Here is a 24205-nt window from a genome sequence, read left to right on the forward strand (position 1 = left end):
GCTATGTTCCTGGGAACACTGTGGCCTTTCCTAAACTATGGAATGATCTGCCTTTGCATGTTAAGCAGGCCTCTTCTTTATCTGTTTTTAAAACCCTTCTTAAAACCCATCTTTTCTCTTTGGCTTTTGACACCTATAAGATGTCAACTTTATTTACTTGATTTAATTTGTTACTTTGAATGCTTTTATTGTGTGGTTATTAATTGTACATTTGTTTATTTTTTCTGTACAGCACTTTGGTCAACTTTGGATGTTGTAAAGTGCTTAACAAATAAAGTTGGTATGGTATGGTATGGTTCTGTGTCAAGGGCATTACCGCTGCACCTCAGCTCTGAGCTAATGCTGTCAATTAATTAGCACAAAATCAGGTTCAAACAATTTGGAGCATGTAACAGGATTGATGTTACAATTTTAATTATGAGGGTAATGATTTCTTTAAGGTCAGAGAGCAGCAGAGATGCTTTAATGGATGGAGAATGTCGCTGATCCCACTTCTAAGACTAGCAGGTTTGTGAAACCTTTATCTTTAATCTAAACCCCAAAGCCTGGGGCTGTCACTCATCAGCAAAGGACGGACGACACACTCCTGAACAAACATCAGGCCTTTGGCTTTGAACACAGAGCTTTTGTAAGGTTAAATGTTGCAGAAATAGTGTTGTTTAATGCCCCATAAATAGTGAAAGAATCATTGTTTACTAATATTACTGATATTAGTTATATATACCAATATAAGCATTATATTATAAAATATTTAAAAATAAAGTATCTCAGTATATCTACAGAATAAATTAGAATAAACAATTCGGAAACGATTCGAAAACTATTATAAAAAATTATTAAATTATAAATTCATATAAATTCATATTCACAAATACATACAAAAGTATAATTATATTATAATATTATATTATAAATATATTATATCTATAACTTTAGAAATAATGAATAAATAAACTAAAATTTGGGGGCTTTTATGTTGCATCATTTATACAAAGTAATTTCAACAGAATTAACTTATATATAATTATATTATATTATATTACAAATATATTTAAATATATCAGTAAAACCACAGAAATAATCTGAAAGGGGGAAAAAAAACTTTTTGCCACCTTCAACAAAAATGTTGTGCTTTCAACAAAATTAAGTAATTTATACATTTACAAATTCAAGTTTAAAAGTATAAACATTATGAAAACTCTTATGCTTTAACTCGCAAAACATGTTCAGGTTTTGGTTTTTGTTAAAACGTCCTTATAATGCCATGTAAATACCATAGTATAAAAATTCGTATAATGGTACTGTATACCATGACTGTACCACAACGATCATAAAAACTCCAATAAAAACTATCAATAACATGTTCAATAAAAACTATAAGCACAAATTAAATATCTAAAATGATATCTAATGCATCATTTTCAGTTCATATGTTAATATACCTCGGCTTAAGGGTTTTCACTTTAATCAAATTCCAACTCAAATGGCCTTGAATGTATGGAGATGAAGCCTAACTTTTACTTTTAAGCATCATGGCGATGTTGTGTCTGAAGTGCTAAGCCTAGATATCACATTTCATTCCAGTGCACAGGGTTTGGCTTTTCACCCAAGCTGAACGTACCTTACAGCAGCAAATGAATCCAAAGGTCTTGAGCTGGGAATTCCTCACATAACTGCTGTGCTTTGCTACAGTTCTTCTGATGGAGAATACAAAGCCTTTGGATTCAAATAGGACTTTGTTCTGTTCACGGCAGGCATTTATTAAAGAGTTAGGTGGCATATGAAGGATTTTAAAAACAGGATAAATTGGATGAATAATCACAAGCCTGCTTGAACAAATATGTGATTTCAACAGGGCTCTTCCACAACTGTGTTTAGGTTTACTAACATTTCCGTGCTATAAATTCACATCATCCCCTGACAATGCGTGCACCTTGATAGACTTTAAATGAATGAGAACACATGTAAACACAGAACATTTGGTCAGACCCAAAGCTCATTGCTGAAATACAAGCATCAACAAATCCATTGCCAGCTTACATTAACCAATCCAAGAATGTGCAAGCGTTTTGTCACTTCCACAACTACTTGATTGGAAATATAGACCTTTTTAGGTAAAACAGAGACCAAAACAGTCAAGTTCCTGCTGTCAAAACTGTCTACCGTGGTGTAGAAGAAAAACATGCAGTAGAGTGAGTTTTCTTTATGTTTCTTCTCTTCTTTTACCTGCAGATGACCACAGACAAGTGGACAGAACATGTCTGTGTGAGAATGAAGAGTCAATCATTGAACAATTACTCCCTGTCAGCGAGACATTTTGTCATAAAATAAGCAAAATAGTTTGTAATGTTCATGTCACACTTATCTAAGGCAGCGTTTAAATTACGTGATTGCAGGCACATGTTTGTTTAGGTTGTAGAAAAGATCAGAGGATCTAATATATAACTGCACACCCCAGGCAGAACCACTGTCAGTCCATACATACGACTGTATTTGGGGAAGTGTTCGTCTCAGTCCTGGATCTCAGGATTGAGTGTCAGCCTTTTCAACATCAACAAGCCTCCACCTTCTAATGCTTCAGCACGTCTTGATGTTCCATGACCTCCGGACTCACAGTGATAAAAGTAAACAAACATTGTCTTACCTGTCCAGGTAACATGAGAGCCACTGACTTCCTGCCGTGGATCCGTTAAGAGGTCACTTCCAACCACCCCTGCCATTAAGGGCCGTGCCTTAAGGCTGCAGGGGATTTACGGGATGGGGGGAGGCGGAGTGATCTGGGGGGCTACTAATGGACTTCAGATACATTAAGCTGAAAGCAGCAACTGAAGGGTAAAGGGATTGGGGAAAGAGATTTAGAATGAGGGGTGATTTGTGTAGTGTGAAACTGAACTGGTTTGCTTACCTAGAGAAGGTAAACCTCTAGAGAAGGTCTCCAGCACACGTGTTTAATCACCACAGAAGTGTAAGAATGCGTATGAATCACTAATCGATTTTAAACTGTCAAATTCGTTTAGTACATTTAATGTCGTGATCAGATCATAAGTGCATGCGAATTGACGGATCCCAGATCACACTTCCAGAGCAGTTGTTGCATGTGTTATTTATATGTTTGGTCCTGGTGACTAATATTACTATTTTAGCATGAAATTTCAAGTTATTTCATCAGACATGCATTCAAATCAGATTTGTCTCTATAATTATCTTGAGAAGAGATGATGCAATTAAATCAAAAGATTTCACTTGAAACCCATCATAATTATCAAATCAGATTAAGTGCATAGTAAGTGATGTAAGATCCATTTCATATTTTAATTATGTGCACTTTGAATACAGTAAGAAAAATTGGAATGCATAAGAAAAAACACATATTTTAAATGGTGTAACAAGTCACCATTTATTTCAAAAATATTTTACCATTTAAATGATGTGCAGGTCACTTAAATAGTCCTGCAGAGTAAATTAAGAATGATTTTGTCATTATTAAGACATTAAAATTACAAATAAAAAAATGAATAAAATATATGAAAAATAAAATAAAATATAATTGTATATCCTTAATTTATTACATTTCGTATTATTCCATATTATAAATTATTTAACAAAATTATATACAAATGTAAAAATATTGTTTTAAATACCTTTAAGCAAGTCACATTGCTGTTACTGTCACGCCAGGGATCCAATGAGGCACGGAGATAGAACCAAGTGCGGGTATGATATTTATTTAAAGGGTAATCCAAAGGGGTAAACAGTCCAGGCAGGGTCAAAACCAGAATATCCAAATATACAAGACACGAAGACAAGACAAGGCAAGGCAAGGCAAGGCAAGATGACGGACATGAAATAACCTCAACATTAAACAAGGACTCCGTCCCACAGACTCAGACAGACCGGGTATAAATACACAGAAGGATAATGAGGGAACAGGAGACAGGTGGGGAACAATCAATTACTAACAAGGAGGAAGGTGACCAAATAAGGGAACAGGAAGTGATAAGGTGACAGACACCGTGAGAAAGGGGGACATCTAGTGGAAACCCAGGGACACAACCCAGACACTGTGACAGTACCCCCCCTCTACGGAGCGGCTCCCAGACGCTCCACGACAGACACAAAACAGAGACCAGGAGGGAGGCGGACAGGTGGAGGCTCAGGGGGAGGGACGGAGGGCCAGAAAAAAAAATCATGGGGAACAGATACCAGAAGTGTAGACACAAAACAGAGAGACCAGGAGGGAGGAGGACCGGAGGAGGTTCAGGGGGAGGGACGGAGGGCCAGGCTCACAGAGAGGAACAGGGACAGGAGTGAACACAAAAACAAAAAACAACATGAAGCCCCTCCAGGGCGGGGCAGAAGACCACCACGTCCTTGTGGACGAAGCCAGAGTCCTCCAGGGCGGAGCGGAAGACCCCCACAACCGTGTGGTCAGGGCGGAAGGCCCCCAGGGCGGAGCAGAAGACCACCACAGCCATGTGGTCAGGACCAGAGCCCCCCAAGGCGGAGCAGACCTCCGTGCGGCTGGATCAATGGGACAACAAAACTCTGGTAATCCCCTGGTGTCCTTACTGGACTCCAGAAGATTGGTGCTGGCCTGACACTGCTCATGAAGATAATTGGTGACTTGCATTTGCTCATGAAGATCATTGGTGACTTGCCTTTGTTCATGAAGATCAGAGGTGACTTGCCTTTGTTCATGAAGATCACCGGTGACTTGACTCAGTCCTTGAAGATCACCGGTGACTTGACTCAGTCCTTGAAGATCACCGGTGACTTGACTCAGTCCTTGAAGATCACCGGTGACTTGACTTGACTCTGAAAGGTCAACGGTGACTAGCCCTGACTCAGGAGGATCCGCGGTGACTAGCCCTGACTCAGGAGGATCCGCGGTGACTAGCCCTGACTCAGGAGGATCCGCGGTGACTAGCCCTGACTCAGGAGGATCCGCGGTGACTAGCCCTGACTCAGGAGGATCCGCGGTGACTAGCCCTGACTCAGGAGGATCCGCGGTGACTAGCCCTGACTCTGGAGGATCCGCGGTGACTAGCCCTGACTCTGGAGGATCCGCGGTGACTAGCCTTGACTCTGGAGGATCAGCGGTGACTAGCCCTGACTCTGGAGGATCAGCGGTGACTAGCCCTGACTCTGGAGGATCAGCGGTGACTAGCCCTGACTCTGGAGGATCAGCGGTGACTAGCCCTGACTCTGGAGGATCAGCGGTGACTAGCCCTGACTCTGGAGGATCAGCGGTGACTAGCCCTGACTCTGGAGGATCAGCGGTGACTAGCCCTGACTCTGGAGGATCAGCGGTGACTAGCCCTGACTCTGGAGAGTTCACTGGCACCTGACTCGACTCTGGAGAGTTCACTGACACCTGACTCGACTCTGGAGAGTTCACTGGCACCTGACTCGACTCCGGAGGGTCAACTGGCACCTGACTCGACTCCGGAGGGTCAACTGGCACCTGACTCGACTCCGGAGGGTCAACTGGCACCTGACTCGACTCCGGAGGGTCAACTGGCACCTGACTCGACTCCGGAGGGTCAACTGGCACCTGACTCGACTCCGGAGGGTCAACTGGCACCTGACTCGACTCCGGAGGGTCAACTGGCACCTGACTCGACTCCGGAGGGTCAACTGGCACCTGACTCGACTCCGGAGGGTCAACTGGCACCTGACTCGACTCCGGAGGGTCAACTGGCACCTGACTCGACTCCGGAGGGTCAACTGGAACCTGACTCGACTCCGGAGGGTCAACTGAGACTCTCATCCTGTGCAACGGCGCTGGGCAAGCAGCCATCTTGGGCCATGACTCTGGACAGGCGGCCCTCTTGTACTGTGGTGCTGGGCTGGCGGCCATCTTGTACTGTGGCGCTGAACCGGTGGCCAATTTGGGCATTGGCGCTGGGCTGGCGGCCATCCTGTACTGTGGCGCTGGACCAGTGGCCAATCTGGGCATTGGCGCTGGGTTAGCGGCCATCTTGTGCTGTGGCGCTGGACTGACGGCCATCTTGTGCTGTGGCGCTAGGCTGACGGCCATCTGGTGCTGTGGCGCTAGGCTGACGGCCATCTTGGGTTGTGGAGCTGAACCGGTGGCCAATTTGGGCATTGGCGCTGGGCTGGCGGCCATCTTGGGCTGTGGTGCTGGAACGGTGGCCAATTTGGGCATTGGCGCTGGGTTAGCGGCCACCTTGTGCTGTGGTGCTGGACCGGTGGCCAATTTGGGCTGTGGCGCTGAACCGGTGGCCAATTTGGGCATTGGCGCTGGGCTGGCGGCCATCTTGGGCTGTGGCGCTGGAAAAGTGGCCAATTTGGGCATTGGCGCTGGGTTAGCGGCCATCTTGTGCTGTGGCGCTTGGCTGTTAGCCATCCTGGGCAGTGGTGCTGGACTGGTGGCCATCTTGGGTTGTGGCGCTTGGCTGGTTGCCATCCTGGGCAGTGGTGCTGGGCTGACGACCACCCCGCCGGAAGAGACCGAAGTGGCTGGGGCATCCCACCGAAGCCGATGCTGCAGGTAGCGCACGAATTCCCAGAATTCCAGTGTCTCTAACTGCGCCATCTCCTCATGAGACACTGGATCATCCAGCCCGCCATTGAAATAGTCCTTGAGGGCCGCATCGTTGTAGCCCATGCCCTCGGCCAGGGACCAGAACACCTGAGCCAGGGCACCCACTTCATTGCCCTCTTGGCGGAGGGCGATCAACCGAAGGTACTTGGTTCGCCGCTCCGCCATCTTGGCTGGGGAACGGAAAAATGACATACCGCTGGTTCCTAGTGTGACGGAGTCCTTCTGTCACGGCAGGGATCCAATGAGGCACGGAGATAGAACCAAGTGCGGGTATGATATTTATTTAAAGGGTAATCCAAAGGGGTAAACAGTCCAGGCAGGGTCAAAACCAGAATATCCAAATATACAAGACACAAAGACAAGACAAGGCAAGGCAAGGCAAGGCAAGGCAAGGCAAGGCAAGGCAAGGCAAGGCAAGGCAAGGCAAGGCAAGGCAAGGCAAGGCAAGATGACGGACATGAAATAACCTCAACATTAAACAAGGACTCCGTCCCACAGACTCAGACAGACCGGGTATAAATACACAGAAGGATAATGAGGGAACAGGAGACAGGTGGGGAACAATCAATAACTAACAAGGAGGAAGGTGACCAAATAAGGGAACAGGAAGTGATAAGGTGACAGACACCGTGAGAAAGGGGGACATCTAGTGGAAACCCAGGGACACAACCCAGACACTGTGACAGTTACTGCTTGAAATATCATGTCAATAGCAGATTAAATATAAATGATTGTTGCATAAACAGTAACCGATGTCATAAAAGAGCACATACGTAATCTGAGGCTTGAAAAGCCCAAGCAGCCAGACCACTGACTGTCACACACGTAGCCCAAACTGTGGCCTGGAAAGCAGTACCCACGAACAGGAAGGCATAGCGCCTGTCAAGCGGGCAGAGATTGATGTGACAGGTTATGGTGCTGCTGGGTATTCTCTTTCGGCACAGACAGCTGTGCTGCACTGAAGGGAGATGTGTTGTCTCTTACAGGGATGGGACACACTGGAGCCCTGCAAATTCTACTGTCAGTTTGGGTCCAAGATCGCTTATTCAGGCCATCATTTTCATTTTTATATATAATCTACTAAATGATCTTTATAGTGGAAGAAGAGTGAGTGGAAATAAAGGTTCCTTTAAGATACATAAGATGTATATATACACAATAGTCCTAAATTATAATTAGTGAAAATAAGATTTTTTTCATTCAGTGTTTTATATTTATATATATATATGAACATTATTTATTTTTCTTATTTTAGTTGAGGTGTTAGTAATTTTATGTGCTTTTGTTTTTGTAACTGCTATTTCAATTGTTTTATTATTTAAACGGAAATGTTTTAGTAATTTAAGTACTTTAACTGAAATGGATGTATTTCTATTTCTTGTTCAAGTTTTTTTTTTTTTCATCTAATATTTATATTTTATTTTATTCCACTTTTATTTTATTTTTCACAAAAATGTTATTAAACCATTTTAATCATAATTTTAGTTTTAGTTTAATTTTTTTTTGTTTTAGTTTTAGTTTTCAGCGACTAGGTTACATTGTTACAACAGTAGGTTGCGACAGTAGGTTTTTATTAATTATTAAGTGAACTGGGGTGCGTTTCCCAAAACCATAGTTGCTAACCTGTTAGCAACTTAGTTGGTTGGTAATAGGAAATGGCATTGCAAACAACAAAGTTGCTAACTTAGTTAGCAACTATGGTTTTGGGAAACGCACCCCTGATTAGTTCAAAAATGATTAAATCAAGAACGAAACAAGTTACTGACCTTAAGAGTCATTTGAATCGTTCACTCAGAAAGCCATTTTTACCTTTGCTTTATGATATTGTTGCACAAGAAGGTGTATCCCAACAGATGGGCCTAATATTTTGAGTGTCTGCTGTGGGTTTAATAAAATCTCCATCTAGCGCAAATCAAAGTTGAATAGAAAAAGTGCACAGTTGTTTTAATTCAATTCAATTCAATTCAAGTTTATTTGTATAGCGCTTTTTACAATACAAATCATTACAAAGCAACATTACAGAAAATTTCGTTTCTACAATATTTAGTAGTAGCTTATAAGTGGTGACTGTCAGTTTGTGCACGTATGACAGGATTTTTCAGAAAAATGTATACAAGACGTAGTCAGCCAGATGATAAACCTTATTAACAGCAAATGAACTTTTTCTATACATCCCTCTTTATTCAATTTCTTTTTTAATCCATGTAACCATTTCCTTGATTTGACTAAGTTAAAAGAGGCAAAGTACCGTTATTACACTTGACCATGAAAGGCAGTTGCCTCCATCTGAAACATTTCCTTCTTTAATAATGTCTCCTAAGGATTTATAAGAATTGCAAGGACATTAAGAGTCATCAGAACAGAACTGTAAGCAAAGTATCCTTGGACTTCTTCCCACATTCATCTTTCAGTCCAGTGTTGTAATAAGTGTCTATAATGGTCAACCTAAAGCCGTATCAGCTCATACACGATTTATACATACAGTTCCTTTGTCGGCCTAGAATAGCTATTATCCCTCAGAAACCTTGAAGTAGAAGAAGGTAGTGATTTTTACAAAGCGCCACAGCATGTGCTTGGTTTCAGAAAATGGAGTCTATGGGCCTCAGAAAACATGAAAGCAAGTTCCATCACCTCTCAATTTTTTTCAAAAGTGTTTCTGGTGTCTTTGAAGCCTTTTCTAGAAGTCCATTATAAAGCAACAAAGTTGAAAGACAATTAATAGAGTAATGGGACAGTAAATTCTCTCTCTCCGGTTATTTGAAACAGAAATCTGTTATCCTCCTTGTACACTTTCAAGCTTTTTTTTCTTACAAAACACGAAGTATTTCAGAAAAGAAGATGAACTGTAAAGCTAGGGTTTGAGTATTTCGCCTTGCTGTTTTGTTATTTTTTCAATAATGATTCAAATACATTTATGAAAGACACCTGTATCTTTATTTACATGAAACACAATGCATGGCCTATTTATTTAGAAATTCATCATGAAGTGACAAAAAAAGTGACAACTCAAGTTGGAGGAAGCATAGCCTATGTATATTAAAAATAAGCAATTGTGTATTTGAGTATTGAGTGTATTTGAGGGTTTTATTTCAGCCTAAAGTCACATACAAGGTCACTTCAATTGATCAACCTATACCACGGCTTGTATTGTCAAAAAAGTTTAGAGCATTAAAAAAAACGTCTAAATGACTTGAATGAACTTCATAAAAAAAAAAAAAAATTCTGTTAAATAAGGAAATATAACCTTGCCTTTCTCCAGTAAAATCTGCCTCATTCTTCTAAATTGCTCTTTTACAAAAGGTCAAGGTCGAGGTAAACTTTACTATCCACAAGTAGGAAATTCATGTGGTCACCATTACACGCTCCATTGTTAAATAGTCTGCTACATAACAATAAAAACATAAATACAAAACATTAAATACAAAAGCATAAAAACATTTAAACATTAAAACCTAAGAAAAACAAAGACACGACAGACAAAACAATAAACATTGAAAAGAAAACATGACAAGCATGTATGGATAAATAAACTAGCTGCTTGTTGTACAGTCTAATTACTGTAGGCACAAAAGAATTGCTGTACCTTGTGTTCCTAATTTTTCTTTGCAGTAGTCTGCCACTTGACCTGTTGCTTCTTAAGAAATTCTGATGAAGAGGGTTGGTAGAATCATTTAGAATTTGTTCTATCTTTTTAAGACTAAGGTCATTGTACAATTGGGCTACAGTTAGCTGATCAACTCCAATGATCTTACTGGCTGTTTTGATTATTCGTTGCAGTTTATTCTGGTCCTTAATATACATGTTACCATAGGCACAAATAAGGCCAAATGATAAGACACTCTGCAAGAGAGCTTTGTAAAACATCTGAAGAATACAGCTGTCTACTCCAAAATGGTTAAGTTTCCTTAGAAAAAACATCCTCTTCTGTAACCTTTTGGACTTATTTTGTGCACATTCATTAAAAGTCAATTTATTATCTATTTCAACACCCAAATATGTGTATGTTGTGACCCGCTCTAGCACTACACCATTTATATTTAAGGGTGGAACTATAATTCCCTTTTTATTAAAATCTACGGTCATCTCCTTTGTTTTCTTCACATTAACCACAAGGAAATTATCTGTACACCAATTAATAAAACCCTGCACCTCCCTCTCAAAGCTCTCTAAGGATGCAATATTGGACTGTACAAAACCCACTAATGCTGTTTCATCAGCATATTTAAAAAATGTGTGGTTTGAGATGGTTGCTTGGCAGCTGTTGGTGTATAAGGTGTACAGAATAGGGGACAGAACGCACCCTTGTGGTGCCCCTGTATTTATGGCTTTTAACGATGAGACACATGAGTTAAATTTGACTTGTTGACTATGGTTCGTCAAAAAGTCAAAAATCCACAAAACTAATCTTGGGTTAACCCCAAGGTGAACCAATTTTTTTACCATCAGCTGGGGTTGGATTGTGTTGAAGGCACTGCTGAAATCTATGAACACAATCTTGACAAGAGTCTTTGGCTGTTCAAGGTGCTCATATATGTTATTTGTCAGAGTCAGCAGTGCATCTTCAACCCCTCTCCCCTCACGATATGCAAATTGGTTGGGGTCTAAGGATGGTGTGACCTCACATAAAAGCTGTTTCAAAATAATTTTTTCAAACCATTTCATTGCCGTAGATGTTAGGGCAACAGGGCGCAGGTCATTAAGTTCCCTAGGTTCATTATTTTTGGGTAGGGGCTTGATCAAAGAGTTTTTCCATAGAGAAGGAACTACACCAGTGTTTATTGACAGCTGGAACAGCCTTTGAAAGGGCTGTGCCAGCTGATCTGCGCACACCCTTAAAGTCCTGCTGCTAATACCATCAGGCCCACTAGCTTTACGGGGATTCACATGTCTGAAATAAGACTTAACATCGTCTATAGAAATATCTATATCCACACACTTCATGCTACTGATTTCTTTATAAACAAGTTCCTGTTCAGCTGTAAAATCATGAATATCAAATCTGCAATAAAAATCATTCAAGTCATTTGCCATTTCAAGTTCATTTTCCACTGCCATGAGATGCCTCTTAGGCTTGTATCCTGTGATTGCCTGTACCCCCTGCCAAGCTCTCCTAGTATCATTTCCAAAAAAGTTCTCTAATTTACGTTTATATGCTGCTTTACATTCTCTGATCATATCTTTTATGTTTTTCTGTACAGTCCTTTTCTCTTCTCTATTTCCTCCCAATTTAAACCTTTTTTTGGTTAAGAAGTTGTTTTAATTCTGGAGTTACCCAGGGCTTGTTGTTAGGAAACAGTCTTTTTGGGAATGATTGCGTCCTCGCAGAATGTTATGTAAGCGCCGCGTCGTTGACGTTTTCGGTCCCGTCGGTCACTACGTTCCAATCCGTGCGCTCTAAGCAATCTCGCAATGCCTCCGATGCGTCAGCGGTCCAGCTCTTAACCTCCACCTTTCTGACTTTCTCACGCCGCAACCTGGACACATAGGAGGAGTGTTTTTTGGCACATCGTCAAACACTTAACATCATTCCACGCTCCTATAAACCGAATTGCAATACGGCAGCGTGTTCTCAAAAGCAAAAAAGCCCGACATCAGTTTAGAAGTGTAGTCAATAGCCTATCCTTCATGTAAAAAGGGGCTACCAAGGTCTCTCACCATTCTTTCTTTGTCAGATGAAATCTCTCAGGTATTTCAGCAATCTTTTATTAATTAAAGAAAAATGCATGTCAAATACTCCAGTGGCAAATAAACACATCCAGTTCCCTTCACTTTTTACTTTCCTGTCTCTGTTCTGACTTGATAAGTCTAAGTCTTGCATTGTTGCAGCTGATTGTGTTAAATGAAATGTACAGTATGTGAGAAATGTGGTGCCAATAAGTATAAAAGACCACACAAAGTTAAGTAAAAATGTCTTCTTTGATGTAGTATGTGAGATGAAACACTAAAGAAAGAAAGAAAGAAAGAACCATTATACATTTCAGTAACATTTTAGAGTAAGCGCTTCAATTACTGACAGTAAGATGTTTCTGCCCTGTTCAGACAGGTGTAGTAACCCAAGTGTGAAAGAGACAATGCTGTACAGTCTCTGTATTACATTACAGCTCTTCATTCAAACCATCTGTCTGAGATGATTCAGTTATGAGCTGCACTTGTGCTTATGACCATAAAGGTGCCAAAATTATCTGAGCCATTAGTACTCAAACTGTTCTTGAACATAATTCTCTCATCGTACACTTTTCTGTCCAGCATCTCAGGTACATAGTACCTGCATTCATCTGTAGGCTAAATCAGATTTGGCATAACTGTATATGTTTTAATTACTACAACAGACAGTCAAACCTCACTGTTGCACTGTTTACAATTACTTTCAATTATATAATACTCTTAACTGCTTTGATACCGATTAAAATAATTCAGAATGGTTAAGTTGTCGAATAAATATATCCTACAGCACCATCTAGCGTTTAATACTAGATTTCACTGTGTAAGTACTGGAGCATTTAAGATTTATGGTCATTTTAAAGATCAAATTATGATTTAAGGTGTTACACAGGCACAGAATTTCATTTTAAATTTAAGATTCTCAATTCCATCATAACCAATAAACATTTTTTAGTTAAACTAGTTATTCTCATGCCAAGATTATGGGGCCCACGACCACGATATAAATGATCCCCATCAGCATTATACAATATAGCCTATACATACACATGTAATCTGGTAATGAGAAGAAAACGTTGTTGCATTTATTTATTTATTGGATTTAAAATAAAAAGTAATTGCAAAATTAAATGAAATAATTGTACTGACCTGTAGACTGTGTGTAGACTGATTGCTCTCCAGCAGAGAGCGCAATAGTTTTATAAGTCCAAAAGCTGCAGCTATTAAAAAAGCTTTTTTTTACATTTAATAAATTGTATTAAATTGTATATCTACAATATCATTTGCTGTGCTATATCAAATGCAAAAGTAAAAACGTGCAAAAATCTGCCCTTTTATTACAACCCGAATTCCGGAAAAGTTGGGACGTTTTTTAAATTTTAATAAAATGAAAACTAAAGGAATTTCAAATCACATGAGCCAATATTTTATTCACAATAGAACATAGATAATGTAGCAAATGTTTAAACGGAGAAATTTTACACTTTTATCCACTTAATTAGCTCATTTAAAATTTAATGCCTGCTACAGGTCTCAAAAAAGTTGGCACGGGGGCAACAAATGGCTAAAAAAGCAAGCAGTTTTGAAAAGATTCAGCTGGGAGAACATCTAGTGATTAATTAAGTTAATTGATATCAGGTCTGTAACATGATTAGCTATAAAAGCTTTGTCTTAGAGAAGCAGAGTCTCTCAGAAGTAAAGATGGGCAGAGGCTCTCCAATCTGTGAAAGACTGCGTAAAAAAATTGTGGAAAACTTTAAAAACAATGTTCCTCAACGTCAAATTGCAAAGGCTTTGCAAATCTCATCATCTACAGTGCATAACATCATCAAAAGATTCAGAGAAACTGGAGAAATCTCTGTGCGTAAGGGACAAGGCCGGAGACCTTTATTGGATGCCCATGGTCTTCGGGCTCTCAGACGACACTGCATCACTCATCGGCATGATTGTGTCAATGACATTACTAAATGGGCCCAGGAATACTTTCAGAAACCACTGTCGGTAAACACAATCCGCCGTGCCATCAGCAGATGCCAACTAAAGCTCTATTATGCAAAAAGGAAGCCATATGTGAACATGGTCCAGAAGCGCCGTCGTGTCCTGTGTGCCAAGGCTCATTTAAAATGGACTATTTCAAAGTGGAATAGTGTTTTATGGTCAGACGAGTCCAAATTTGACATTCTTGTTGGAAATCACGGACGCCGTGTCCTCCGGGCTAAAGAGGAGGGAGACCTTCCAGCATGTTATCAGCGTTCAGTTCAAAAGCCAGCATCTCTGATGGTATGGGGGTGCATAAGTGCATACGGTATGGGCAGCTTGCATGTTTTGGAAGGCTCTGTGAATGCTGAAAGGTATATAAAGGTTTTAGAGCAACATATGCTTCCCTCCAAACAACGTCTATTTCAGGGAAGGCCTCGTTTATTTCAGCAGGACAATGCAAAACCACATACTGCAGCTATAACAACAGCATGGCTTCGTCGTAGAAGAGTCCGGGTGCTAACCTGGCCTGCCTGCAGTCCAGATCTTTCACCTATAGAGAACATTTGGCGCATCATTAAACGAAAAATACGTCAAAGACGACCACGAACTCTTCAGCAGCTGGAAATCTATATAAGGCAAGAATGGGACCAAATTCCAACAGCAAAACTCCAGCAACTCATAGCCTCAATGCCCAGACGTCTTCAAACTGTTTTGAAAAGAAAAGGAGATGCTACACCATGGTAAACATGCCCCGTCCCAACTATTTTGAGACCTGTAGCAAAAATCTAAATTGAAATGAGCTCATTTTGTGCATAAAATTGTAAACTTTCTCAGTTTAAACATTTGCTATGTTATCTATGTTCTATTGTGAATAAAATATTGGCTCATGTGATTTGAAAGTCTTTTAGTTTTCATTTTATTAAAATTTAAAAAACGTCCCAACTTTTCCGGAATTCGGGTTGTACATTATCATTCATCTGATCTTTGCACAGTGCCGGTCTGCAGGGTTTTCCATAATGACAGTAATAAAACTTAATGGCCCAGGATGTTAAAGACAGGCCTGTGCTGTCCTGGCACAGATTATGTGTCATATGCTGTGGAGTCTATCAATGGCCATATGTGACTGTAAATCCACCGGTCACTTTCTGGCATTACAGCAAATAACGCTTTTATTCGGATGACTGTTTAGAAGTTTTCCTAAAACATGCTTTTCAGACTTTCTCGCTCGTTTATTTGCCATCTGACAATGTCTAAAAGTGTATACACCCACCACAGGAAAACTGTTACTGAACCAAGTCGTGAACCATATTTCAATCCACCATCTTAAGCATTTTGTGTTGCAAATTAAATTTTTACATTTTCTAAATAAAATTTTTTGTTTTGTCTGGCTATGACTGATTTCATAGCAAAAAATTCATGTATTCTAAATACACACAATTAAATCACATTATTTTACATAATTTGCTTTATCTGACGAAATTAAAGTCCTAAGCACAATAAAAATATATATTATTTACCTTGATTTTATATTGTTTTCTCCATGACATAGGCTATGTCACCTCATCTCAAGTAGCCACGCTTTCTTCTTAGTAGCTACAAGTACAACAATAATTTAATTGTTGTTTGTAGTGGAAATGACATCAAAACTTATAAATACGATATGTAATATTTCTTATAGTTCCCCCATTTTTATCACTTTAATGAAGGTATCAAGATCTATATAATCTATCTAATCCTTGTCTACATCCTGTAACAAAAAGGCAGGTAAAATTTTAAGTGTATGCTCACTTTTTGGTATTTTTTTGGTATACTTTTTTATGTTTTGTAGGAAAGATTGTTTTGTTTGTTGCTATGTGATCGGTTTAATTTGTTACCACTAATTTATCCTTTTATTTGTAATTGTTTTGTTGTTGTTATTTTTATTATTATTATTATCATCATCATCATCATTTCGCTCTTTCTCCTGAATTTTAAGTTGCTATGTATTGTTTTGCTATCCATGAACCCCTGGCTCAATTCCTTGGCATATGTTTTTTTTTTCACATTGTTTTCCGTAAGCAAGTTTAATGAAAAAAATAAAAAACACACACACTTATAGCCTATATATACATTTCTTATAGTTTAGAATCATTGATTTTCTTCTTCTTCTTATTATTATTATTATTATTATGTAATATATAATTTTTTTTACGATTACAATTCTGGGTCCGGGGGACAAGAGTAAAACATTTGAAGAATAGTAAAATAATAATAATAATAATAATATAACATAATGAAATAGGGAAAATGTGACGTAGGTTTAGGTTAGGACGAAAATGAAACGTTGAAATCTAATAGTAATAATCTAATAAAAAATCGAGTCTTGAGGCATAAAAGTGACTGAAGCTGGAGAACGCCGGTTATGTATCGCTTATATCTCCATTAAGTATCTCTTTGTATCCATACCATATAACTCACTATCTGTACCCTAACCGCCTGACACAAGCCAGACCTGTACGACTGGTCTAGTAACCGCTTGGTGACGCCTGTGGCAGAAACACGGAAGAAGAAGAGTTTATTCAAGGCGTTTGGGGATTCGCGCGGATACATGTACGCGAGTTTCTCCCGGTATCCTCTCGTGACGATTCTCCAATGCGCCCTCGCGTTTTACTCTCATTCGCAGCGGTTTTAAACGGAGATGCCTGGAAACACATTACTGCATGGACTGATTCTCTTATGTTCAATTCACCCGCTTGTGCTCGCCGAAAAACCGGGTAAGCGAACAAAAACACGACAGATGATCGGAAACAAAAGGGGCTGTTTGCTGAGGCGTCAGAGGTTACTGGTGGAGGACTTTGTAGTTGTTTGCATATAGCGTGCCTTTATATCATTATAAGTAGACGTGCAGCTTGTTCTAAGGAGATATAATGCTTCAAACTTTGTTACACGAGTTCCAGGTTGATCCTTTAAACTCTTGAGCTCTGTGAGTTTGACTTATCATTGTAGAAATAGTCTTGGATTACAGTTTAACCAGGACATATGTTTGTGTTTAGCGTACATACCGTCTTGTGTTCAGGAACAGTGACTTACTTGTTCCATGTTTCTCCATGAAACTGTAGAATTGCTTCCAACTCTTAGACTGGAGATTTAATACCTAAAAAGTTCATATAATTAGTAGTTAAGATATTTGGTATCATTAGAAAATGTGCTGACTGTGTTGTAACAGCAGTTGACACAACATGCTGGAGCAGTCTGTCCATGAGGACAACTCTCCCTCGAATCACTCTCACAGTGTGGGACTGGATTGCAGTCAGAGAGTGCTTGGATGGTCAAAGCAGCATCTGATCTTTAGTGTGGAAACACATCACTTTTAGGATGTCATTGCTGCACTGAGGTCTTTTTACTGCTGGGATATTTGTATTAATTCTGCATTTGACCATATCCAAAGTAGCTGGTGTGCACACATTGAGACAAAACAACTGGAAAAACCTTTAGTTGTTAAAGATATAGTACAGCCAAAAGTGAAAATGTTTTTATTCACTTTTAAGACTTTTATTACTTTCCTTCGTGGATCACAAATAGAGACATTTTGAAGGGTTCTACTGGTTGATGGAGGTTTTCAAGCTTTGAAGCAACATATAAAAGTATCCATATGACCCGTGCACTATAATTCCACGTTTTTTAAACCATATATTAGCTAAATATATTAGCTAAACAGACCGAAGTATAAGTTAAACATCTTCACATCTGCACTAGCTATCCATGTCAGTTTCATGAGAGAAGTTGGTATATGTCTGATCTTTCCAATGAATTGGTTGATTTACCTTAATGCATTCGGCAGAAGCTCTCATTAAAAGGGTTATTTCACCCGAAAATAAAATTGACATGATTTACTTACCCATATGATGTTACGAACCCATAAGACTTTGGTTCATCTTTGAAACACAAATTTTTCATAATAGTTTTGGAAAAGTTGTCATAAAATGAGTCCACATGAATTGAGCGCTTTGATTCAAGTTTTGTGAAGAGATATAATTTCTTAATGTGATGAACAGATTTATAACCTAATTGAATCTTTAAAAGTTTGGGTACCTTGACTTTAAGTGGAGGGACAGAAACCTCTCAGGTTTCATTAAAAATATCTTTGTGTTTTTTAGATGAATGAAATTCGTAAGAGTATAAAACGACATAACAGTGAGCAAACGATGAAAGACTTTTCTTTTCTTTAGTGAACTATCCTTTTAAAAGTATACATCTTATTGGAATCAAACCCATTGGCATTGCTCTACTGTTTAAGCTGCAGGAATGCTTAATGATTTAGTTAACTCACTAAAGCAGTCCACTTATGTTACCTTTTTGAAATTTGTTTTAATCTAGAAAGCTGTAGTACCCTCAAGCTCTAGTTGGATAGATAAGGGAGTGCTTCTTTACTGTATGGTAACACTTCCCTTGACGTGTTATTTCTATTTGTATTATGTTATTATTGCTTTAACATAAATACTGACAGTATTTTTGCTAAACATCACATTTTTGATTGTACACTCTTAAATATAAAGGTTCTTTATTGGCATCAATGGTTCCATGAAGAACGTTTAACATCCATGGAAGCTTTCCATTACACAAAAGGTTCTTTATAGTGATAAAGGGTCTATAGATTTATCAAATGTTTTTTACATAAGAAAAAAAGAGTTATTTTATGAACTGTCCGCTGAAAGTTTCTTTGGGGTTATTCTACGGCATTGCTGCAAAACCACAGGCTAAATGGAATATCCTCAACTAGTGTGTGAACCCTTATTTGGTGCATGTTAGGAGACAGTCGGATTGTCTGTACATGCAGAACCCTCTGTTGTGAATATTTGTCTTCCTCCCCGGGGCAGACGATGGCCAGGTGTTCCTCAACATGCTGAAAGAGCTGGTTTTGAAGCTCTCTTGTGTTCTTTTCTGTTGGAATGAATGGAAAAGAGAGCTAAAACCGCTTTTGGTCATTTTAAATAAATGTTATTGTTAGCTAATCTTGAATATTCTTCAAGGGAAGACACTACAGGCTAAAACATGTTTTTTTTCATAAACCGGTCAATTTTGAGATTTGGCTTTTCATAACATGTTGTTTCAGACTAGTTTAAAGAAAACATCCAAAATACATTAAGTATTTTATTGTGCTTTATCTGTTTGCTTCTGTATATTTCAATTACACTGAGACAGAATTCTTACCCAGCTTTACCATTTTATTCCTATATTCTGAAGGTGTTTACAGAGCAGTTTGTTCATATTGAATTAGGCTGATTTAAAAAATAATAATAATAATAATAATTAAATAACTAAAAACGTTGTGAAAGTTTATATTTTTCTGGCTGATGACAGTATTTTCTGATTCTGGAATATAAAAAGAGAAATATTGCCTCCGTAAACCCCATTGCCTCTAATTTGCAACAAATTTGAAACCAATTTTGATCCTGGTTTCATCCAGTGTTCAGATTTCTTTTCTGTAAATATATGAAAATGATTGCATATTTTAACATAAAATTTAAGAAAGCTTGTAATACAAAAAGGTTTTTTACCCTGTTCGCTTGGGCTGTCTTGCCTTGAAAGTGTAGTTGTAGATTTTAATTTGTTTGCATGGTCATGATTAATGTGATGTTATTCCTCCACCACCACTAAGGTTTCCGCCCATTCGTTTTTTGGGGGGGTTTTTGCACCGACCCAACCCTACATCTGGATGGAGCTCAGATGCCACCACAAAGGCCACTGTGTGTCTGCCAGTATTTTGCACTGACGTAATACCATGTAAGGTCAAAGAAAGCACTTCTGGTTAGTGCAGCCGAATGTTCCCTTAGAAACACACCGGAGCTATTTATAGCATTGGTCCTGTTTCATTCCTAGTGTCATTTAAGAATGGCGTCAAAGTCACAAAACTCTGGGGTCTCAGAGTCTGTTATGCGCATACATCAGCGCCAAGTTCTTGCCTGGCTGCTGGAGACTCAGCTGTCTGGAAGGAAAGGAGTTGATGGTGCCATCACAGGTGTGAGTGCCTTTACTGTGGGAGACAGTGGCGTAACGGAGCCTTAACATATCAGTGAACAGTAATGTTCTTGACAATACTTGCACGAATGCTCATATATTCAGCGTGGGAGCTCTTTGCCCGAGGATCATCCATAAGACTTGTGTCCGGCAGCTGATGGTTTCTAACACCACCTTTGTCACTGATCAATGAGCATATGTGAGGATTGAACATTGTATTTCCTCTGTAATAAGGGTGCTGTATCAGCTTTTAATTACAAAACTTATACTTAGATCTAATTTGAGACTTCTTCTGGTGTTTTGACTTGTCTTAGGGTCATTTACATGTTGAAACAATTAGTAAATTCAACTTTCTGCTGGCTGATATAGTATTATTTGGTTTACATTAGGTTGGCGTGCTTTGGCTTGTTTGGTTTCAAGTAATCTTTTGTTGCAACAGAATCAGCCATTCTTGTGCATTTGAAGTCTTTTGGTATCTACAATGAGTTTAATGAGTCTGGGGCTTGAATCAATATTATTTGATCTTTTAAAGTTAAGGAATGAGCTTTCAAAGCTTTAATTTAAGGTCATTTCTTTGATTTTGTCCAAGCCATCAGCCACAGGTGATATCTCTGACTATCGTAGATAAACAAAGATATTGTCTATCGTCACAACCCTAAGGCTGATTTGTTTCTCAAGAAAAATTTCTTATTATTATCAAAGTTGCAAACAGTTGTGCTGCATAGTATTTTTGTGGAAATCATGATGCATTATTTTTAAGATCCTGAATGGAAAGTTCAGACACGCAGCATTTATTTGAAATGAATTGTTCTGTAACCTTATAAATGTCTTTACTACCACTTTTGATCAATTTAATGCATCCTCACTATACGTAATGTCTTAATATACAAATTTTTCTGACCTCATACCTTTGAATTGTAATCTAATATGTTGTACATGTAAACGCAGTCAATGATTGTCTTTAATTTGAGCATAAAAATACACTTTAGTTTTTGCAACAAACTCTCATTTTTCTTTGACAGATGATGGCTGTGGTCATTATGTCCTTGGGCAAGAGAGTGGTGTCCTTTCCTCCGTGAACTACCCAGGAACTTACCCCAACAACTCCTGGTGTGAATGGCGAATCCGCGTACCCATTGGCCACACTATTGTCCTCAAGTTTGGAGACCTGAACATGGAGAAGAAGGACTGTGAGTCTGACTATTTGAAGGTTCTAAAAGGATCATATGGGGCAGAAATCGGTGAGCTCTTTGAATCAGTCATGTGTTGTACATGGTGCATACATAATATGTTGTTTTCTCAGCCATTATCTAGTCTTTCCCTAGTGGTCAATAGATCCTCCATTGGGGTCAAACAATATATGAAAACCAGATGTTCTCAGTTGCATCTTTTGTCAGTGTATCAGGTCTTTCTTGTTTGAATAATGAAAAAAGTTGTTTTTGTCTTAGTGGTTTTCTTGAAGCTTTAGTGCATTTCTCAAGAAGAACTGTCTTGCTGCTCAGGAATGTTAGACTAAAGGACATTTTGACAGCTGCATTTGAATTTAAATTCGAAGTGTGGCAACAAACCTAATGTGTATTTTCAGACAGGTTTCCCAAACAACCTTTGGTTGGACAAACAGGTACAGTCCTGCCCCAAACTGATACCATTGGTTGAGCCAATGTTGCTGAGTGGGGCTGAATGCTGTAGGAAAAACTGCTGTATTTATAAATCTAATTTGAGTCTGGTTGTACTTGTGCTGTCATATTGTGATATAGTTGATCATATGATCTTTAGTCAGTTTAAACTTCTCTAGATCACATTACTGTGAGTAAACCTGAGTAAAGCGCTGTAAATCAGAATGCTCTCATGAGTCGGCACCAGTCACACATTGATAAGTTTACTGTAACCACAGAAGTCAGTGTGTCAGAGGATAGAGGTTATGGTGAAATGTTTCTTATTCTTCCTGTTTCCTGAAGGATATTGTCACTTGTAATCAACCATTTCTGATAATTTTCTTTTTCAAATGAGCTTGCTGTTTTTGCACTATATTGGCATAAGTGTATGAGAGTTGAGGATTTATTTCTTTTTTTAATTGACCCTTTGCAAAGACCCGTCCTCCTTCGTTATGTCCGACAAGCCATGGCACTCGCGCAACACATCATGTGCTCATGCAGTGAAAAATACATTGTGGAGCAAAGAGGAAACTGATAACGCACTGACAGACAACAGAGCAGGTTACTTTTGGTATAAAACAAAGTCTCAACTTTCAAACTTTGTCATTTTGTAATAAATTCAAACAATAAAGACTGTTTTGTGGCTCTTTAACTCTTTTTTTTGAAAAAAGTTGCTAGCCACCATCAGCATTTTTGTTCATTTTCACTAAAATGTCATGGCCCCCAGAATATTTTGTTTTATATGTATCTGAACATGCAATACATCAAAATAAAGAACAGAGCCTCTCCTTTTTAAAAAAATCATCATTTTGAGCAAAATCACGTTTTTATCAAATACTACATCTGGATAATATTCAGTAGGATGATCAAAACAAAGATGCAGTAGATCGCTTCCATCAACACCCCAAAATTTGCACAGTGCTTTGCCACTTCCTGGATCGACATTTCACTCGGTAACATTAGGCAGTTTTCTTTTATATGCCGTTTATTGTCGATAATTGCATTGTTTTTCATATGCATATACATACATTACATTTACATTTATTCATGTAGCAGACGCTATTATACAAAGCGACTTACAAATGAGGACAGTGGAAGCAATCAAAAACAACAAAAAGAGCAATGATATATAAGTGCTATAACAAGTCTCAGTTAGGTTAAGACAGTACACGTAGCATGGGATTTTAAATAATATAATAAATTAAAATAAAACAGAATAAAAAAAGAATAGAGCAAGTGTTAGAGGTTTTTACACACACACACACACACACACACACACACACAATTGCATAATAAATGAAAAGAAAATATAATACAAAAAGATTAGAAAGGTAGTTATATATACTTTTTAAGAATAGAATTAGAATAGTGAGTGCTAAAGTTAGAGGGTCAAATAAAGATGGAAGAGATGGGTTTTGAGTCGATTCTTGAAGATGGCTAAGGACTCATCTGCTCGGATTGAGTTGGGGAGGTCATTCCACCAGGAGCGAACATTTAATTTAAAAGTCCGTAAAAGTGACTTTGTGCTTCTTTGGCATGGCATACATACATACGAGATCATTCGTTTCTGCATCTTCCTTGCATGTGTTTTTGATCGGCACATTCTAGACTCATTCAGGAGATGCATAATAGTGCCCCCGTATGTGTAACAGTGAGAACACAGAAATCTGGAGAATTCTGTGTTTGGCAGAGAAAGAGTTAATGTGTTGGGATAGATTGTGTAAGTCCCAGTTCTAGCGGCACGTGAATCGATCATCTCTTCCTCTTTACTAGTTATAGCACAAAATAAACATGGATAAGCATCAGATAGTATCTTGTTTCAACCGCGGAAAGACTTCAGTACACACCATTTTTCGAGTTCAAGTCCACACACTTTTAGCTTAGCTTAGATCATTAAATCTGATTATACCGTTAGCATTTCCCACAATATTGACCAAAGAGTTTTTATATTTTTTTCTCATTTAAAACTCAATTCTTCTGTAGTTACATTGTGTACTAAGAAAATAGTTGCAATTTTCTAGGCTGATTTGGCTAGGAACTAACAATACTTTCATTCTGGCGTAATAATCAAGGGACTTTGCTGCTGTACCATAGGTGCAGCAGGCGCAATGATATTACACAGTGCCTGAAAATAGTCCCAAGCAACTCTGCAATTGCTGCAACTACAGTCGTGGCCAAAAGTTTTGAGAATTACATAAATATTAGTTTTCAAAAAGTTTGCTGCTAAACTGCTTTTAGATCTTTGTTTCAGTTGTTTCTGTGATGTACTGAAATATAATTACAAGCACTTCATACGTTTCAAAGGCTTTTATCGACAATTACATGACATTTATGCAAAGAGTCA

General features: G+C 38.7%; 1 protein-coding gene across 5 annotated transcripts in view; it reads left to right on the forward strand.

The window, feature by feature from the left end:
* The first annotated feature begins 16713 nt into the window (after positions 1-16713).
* LOC132092193 (discoidin, CUB and LCCL domain-containing protein 1-like) overlaps positions 16714-24205 on the forward strand; it is a 30174-nt gene continuing 22682 nt past the window's right edge. For 2 of the 5 annotated variants that reach the window (XM_059498323.1, XM_059498322.1), the window contains exons 1-2: positions 16718-16962; positions 21229-21447. In XM_059498323.1, coding sequence (XP_059354306.1) covers positions 16887-16962; positions 21229-21447 — 295 coding nt within the window. In that variant the 5' untranslated portion in view covers positions 16718-16886. Of the gene's footprint in view, positions 16963-21228; positions 21448-24205 lie in introns of all 5 variants that reach the window. The other 3 variants (XM_059498325.1, XM_059498321.1, XM_059498324.1) reach the window with 3 other exon arrangements.

Source organism: Carassius carassius, chromosome 18, assembly GCF_963082965.1.
Source record: "Carassius carassius chromosome 18, fCarCar2.1, whole genome shotgun sequence".
Lineage (NCBI taxonomy): Eukaryota > Metazoa > Chordata > Actinopteri > Cypriniformes > Cyprinidae > Carassius > Carassius carassius.